Source organism: Sinocyclocheilus anshuiensis, unplaced genomic scaffold (assembly GCF_001515605.1).
Source record: "Sinocyclocheilus anshuiensis isolate Anshui unplaced genomic scaffold, SAMN03320099.WGS_v1.1 scaffold179, whole genome shotgun sequence".
Taxonomy (NCBI): domain Eukaryota; kingdom Metazoa; phylum Chordata; class Actinopteri; order Cypriniformes; family Cyprinidae; genus Sinocyclocheilus; species Sinocyclocheilus anshuiensis.
In genome coordinates, this window is record NW_015549577.1 from 791,228 (window position 1) to 795,993 (window position 4,766).

A 4,766-nucleotide genomic window follows, 5' to 3' on the forward strand; every position below is an offset into this window, starting at 1 on the left:
AACGAACCTTTTTACGATACAGTTGAGGGGAAAGCTTCATTTTCCCATCACTAATATCAGTCACTCTCGCTGTCCTGTTTTCTTGTTGCCCACCTTAGTGTAATAGCGCTCTATAGTTTGAACAATGGTTTACAATTCATATTACATTTGTATTTATTTTTACCTGAGCCGTGCTGAACGCCAACAGCTCTATTCAAGCACCTCCTTCCGTCTCTTCAGTCGTTGTGCTGAACCACCATCTCCACCTAGTGACTGAATACTGTTACTGCGGCTCCAGTTGCGTTTGACTTGGTTATAAACGGCTGAACGTGAAAACAGGCAAATATGACATATTTTCTTTGATGCGAATGAAAACGGCTTTAAGTTAATACATTTTAGAGAAATGGATGGATGGATGGATAGATGAATAAAAATACATTCATTGTTTTGATTATTATAATTTGATCTTTATTATATTCATAAAATGTAATGAAAACTGCCAATGTTTCAGCAATTTAAGATTTATATTAAAACATATTTAGATATAGGCCTAATACTTTAAAGCAGTAGCCTACAAACTATGCAAAAGGTTAATATGAACAATGCATAATTGTAATATGTATATGCCATTTCTTCATAACATGCTGCTAATCTGGTGGGTAAACAATACAACTTTCAGTAGTTGTTCTGCAGGTCATTCATTAGAGGTTTTTCATGCTTGTACAGAGCGATGACCAGGTCCTTAGCAATGCTTTCACAATTCACACAGCCAAGCAGTTTCCTCATCTTCTCTTGATCGGTTGACTTCGCTCTCACATTTGCAACTGATTCAGCGTGCAGGTCAACAAGATCATCAATAATTGGATCAATGTTTTTCACATTTTGAACCAACAGACTGAATTTTTTTTTTAGAAACATCTGACAATCTGGGAATACAAAAAGAAAAAAAATCATAAGATACTGGAAAGAGAATTATATAGACTAGAAATAAAACTTACTCTAACCTTGTATTGGCCTCTGTTGACAGTCTCTATCAGGTTTCTGGTCTGAAACATTAGGGGAGGGGGGGGATAATTATTATTAAGGACAATACATGCACTACAACACACTATCTAATACAGTGTGCAATGTGCCTTCAGTGGCTTAAAGTATTAACATATAACACACACACACACACACACACACACACACACACATATATATATTTAAATATATATATATATGACTTGCCATTCTAAATTGCATTGTACCTTGTGCAATGACAATAAAGTATCTTACTTGATGAATCAGGTTAACAGATAAGAAAGCCCCTTTGGATGGTCTTTGATTATTGCTATTGTTAATTATAAGCACATTTTAATAACCAAAAACATAAAATGTAGCTGTGTCCCAGATTGTGCATGTAATCATGTTAGAGCAAAATTTTCCCAATTCTTTTTGGCCATTTAATTGTGATGTTTATTGTTTGAAAATTGCTAAATTACACAAACCAGGTTTTTAAACCGTATGTAGATGTGTCCAAAATAGGAGGGCTTCATAAAAATGCAAATGCCAAAGAAAATGTAAAATAATAAAAACAAAAATAATAAATAAATAAAACAGCTTATATCAAATTTACTTTGGCCTCCAGAGGTACATGGTCAATATTTTCTGAAGGTTAAGCAACATTTTATTACCATTTTTAATAGTTTTAGGCAGTGTTTTTCACAGACCAATTTTATGTATGTATGTATTTATTTATTTATTTTGTTGTTTGTTTGTTTAAGGCAACATACATGTATTATTACACTTACAATTTGCCTGCACATTTGATCTGCCAGAGGGTGCAGCAGTTGTATTAAATTCAGTGGGGCAGAGACTTCTACCAGTTATGACAGGCGAATTTATAAAGCTGCCATCAGATGCAGAGATGTTGCCTTTAAAAAAAATAAATAAATAAAAACTGTCAATTCATACAATTGTTGATTGTACATCTGATAATGTTTCCCATTATTAATAAATATAAATCACACTAACATATTACTTGGATGCCTGAACGTCTTGTCATGTTTGCAGTCTCTGATGAAAAAAAAAACTTTATTTTGGATGGCAAAAATCATGCAAGCATTCCTATGGACTGCGATGCAGTGCATTACAGTGACCTGCCCAGTTTACCACAATACATATTTAAAAGTATTCATAGCAACTTTACAGTTCTTTTCCATACAGGGCAATTCAATGTCACTAAAGTTGAACTATATGAATAAAGACACTTGAGGGAGCCAGCTAACTCAAAACTGAAATCCATCGTTTTCCATTAAAGGAACACTCCACTATTTTTGAAAATAGGCTAATTTTCCAACTCCCCTAGAGTTAAACAGTTGAGTTTTACCGTTTTCGAATCCATTCAGCCAATCTCCGGGTCTGGCGGTAGCACTTTTAGCTGTAGCTTAGCATAGATCATTGAATCTGATTAGACCGTTAGCATCTCGCTCAAAAATGACCAAAGAGTTTCGATATTTTTCCTATTTAAAACTTGACTCTTCTGTAGTTACATTGTGTACTAAGACCGACGGAAAATGAAAAGTTGCGATTTTCTAGGCTGATATGGCTAGGAACTATACTCTCATTCCGGCATAACTTTTTATTTTCCGTCGGTCTTAGTACACAATGTAACTACCGCCAGACCCGGAGATTGGCTGAATGGATTCGAAAACGGTAAAACTCAACTGTTTAACTCTAGGGGATTTGGAAAATTAGCCTATTTTCAAAAATAGTGGAGTGTTCCTTTAAATCACATCATATTTGTCCCAAATCCTTGTCAATGTATATGCTGACTCATATACATGTATATACCCTACATACATGCATGCATGCATATATACAGAAAAAGATTTAATCAAGATCTAAAATTTAACCTTGTATTGGCCTGTCACCACTTTCTCTTCTTTTGCAGTCTTTTTCTGTTTTCTGGTCTGTAAAATTATAAAAAAAAAAAAAAAAAGGATTATTATTAGTACTAGTCAGTGTTGGGGAGTAACTAGTTACATGCAACGGAATTATGTAATTTCATTACAAAATAAATGTAATTGTAATCAGTTACAGTTACTGAGAAAAATGTGTAATTAAATTACAGTTACTTATGAAAATGTTAACGATTACAATGGGGGTTACATCTGAATTTATTTTCACACCTACACCCACATATTTAATTGATTTCTTTCATAAATTGCAGTGACTGCTCTAAAATATGAGACATCAATATGTCAGGAATTAGGACACAGTATAGGACACATGCTTATTCGATAACCGTTTTATTTCCTATTTGGGTTTATGTATATGCTTTATTTTTTTAAGATTACCAGGGTTTTTTTTTTTTCCACAGCATTGTTAGATTCCAGTGTTTCCTGTCATAGTTATGCAAAGATTTGAGAAAGAGTATCATAGCTACTAAAATATGTCTTGTTATGGTTTTAAATCTGTATTTAACCTCAAAATGATCTCAAAGTAAGTTCTGATTTTGTGGTCGCTGTGCTTTAAAATTACATTTTACTTGATTCTTAATTCAAGTGATGAAGGATTTCGAAAGTCTGACAGTAATCAGTTGAATACTACTGTAAGGTTAACCCTGCCTGGTTTAAATGTTTGAAAATGAATAACAGTTGAAAACATTAGGAATTTAGAAAAGTAATCAAATGTAATCAGTTACATCACATTATTACAATAATTGAAATAGTTACACTACTTATTACCTTTTAAATAGGGTAACTTGTTATCTGTAACCTATTACGTTTCCAAAGTAACCTTCCCAACACTGGTAGTAGTACAGTACTACTACTACTACAACTACTAGTACTACTAGTAGTAGTAGTAGTACACTAAAGTTCTGAAGACACTTGAGGGCGCTCAGCTACAACTCCGGACAGAAAATCCATCCTTTTCCATTAAATCACATAATATTTGTACAAAATCATTGTTAATGTGTGTGACTTCACACTAGGCTGGAAGGCATTTTTCAGAAGGTCGAATATGTTTGTATATTGTGGCTTAAATTAAGTGTTTCATATAGGAAAAAATGGCCATCATGTAGCTCTTTCGCTTTCCATTTGCGTTTTTAAACAAACATCCATTATCGACAAAATAATGGGTTGGTTGCTGTCCATTTTTCTACCCAATTCAGCTAAAACGGGCAACTAGTTTCACTTTATGAACTAACATTTATTTTTCATATGGCATGAATGAATGCATTAGGCCTCTCTATAAATGTGCACAAGGCTTTTGCAAAGCAACTTACCTTTAGTGTCCACTGTTCTGATCCATTCTCTGAGCTCAGGAGAAATTTCATTCACATCATCTTCTTTCAGCAAATCCAGAAATTTTCGACACACACTTTCACCCCTTCCAAGAATGATGTCCAGAAGTCTGATAATAACCCTTTCCTTAGCTGCCATGTCCATCAGTTCACTATACTGCGACATTGTTATAAGTTTTTTAGCTTGAACATATTGCAAAAAAAGTTCAGAATCCGAACTAAGCCATTTGATGAGCTTAGGTTTGTTGTCCAAGATGATTTCCTCCATTTTCTACAACACGTTTACGCTACAACCTATGCTAAAAAAAAAAACAAAAAAAAAAACATAGAGCCAGTTTACTTTCGTTTTCGATGTGCGTTGCATTTATTCTACCGCTGGGTGGCGACTGTGTCTAAAGAAGGGAAGCTTTATCTTAAAAGTACATTACAATATCTTATCTCACCGACTGTTATGCAACTTCACTTGCAAACCTTGTCTCTCATGGTCTCTGTTTAC

General features: G+C 33.9%; 1 protein-coding gene across 3 annotated transcripts; it reads right to left on the bottom strand.

Moving 5' to 3' along the window:
- Window positions 1-453: 453 nt before the first annotated feature.
- Window positions 454-4,558, bottom strand: LOC107657502 (uncharacterized). Of its 3 annotated transcripts, XM_016445605.1 has the most exons (6): window positions 4,253-4,558; window positions 2,877-2,933; window positions 1,996-2,037; window positions 1,773-1,895; window positions 984-1,025; window positions 454-905 (listed from the first exon to the last, which is right to left on the bottom strand). In XM_016445605.1, the coding sequence occupies exons 1-6, from the start codon at window positions 4,536-4,538 to the stop codon at window positions 655-657; spliced, it is 801 nt and encodes a 266-aa protein (XP_016301091.1). In that variant the 5' UTR covers window positions 4,539-4,558; the 3' UTR covers window positions 454-654. The 3 variants fall into 3 exon arrangements, with proteins under 3 accessions (XP_016301091.1, XP_016301092.1, XP_016301093.1); XM_016445606.1 differs by lacking the exon at window positions 1,996-2,037; XM_016445607.1 differs by lacking the exons at window positions 1,773-1,895; window positions 1,996-2,037.
- Window positions 4,559-4,766: the final 208 nt, after the last annotated feature.

Excerpts from the sequence above, each read along its gene's own strand:
- LOC107657502 (XM_016445605.1), bottom strand. The coding sequence starts at position 4,538 with ATGGAGGAAATCATCTTGGACAACAAACCTAAGCTCATCAAATGGCTT. Across the intron at positions 1,896-1,995 it reads TTCAGGCATCCAAGTAATAT|GCAACATCTCTGCATCTGAT; the intron begins GTTAGTGTGATT and ends TTTTTTTTAAAG. Across the intron at positions 906-983 it reads TCAACAGAGGCCAATACAAG|ATTGTCAGATGTTTCTAAAA; the intron begins GTTAGAGTAAGT and ends TTGTATTCCCAG.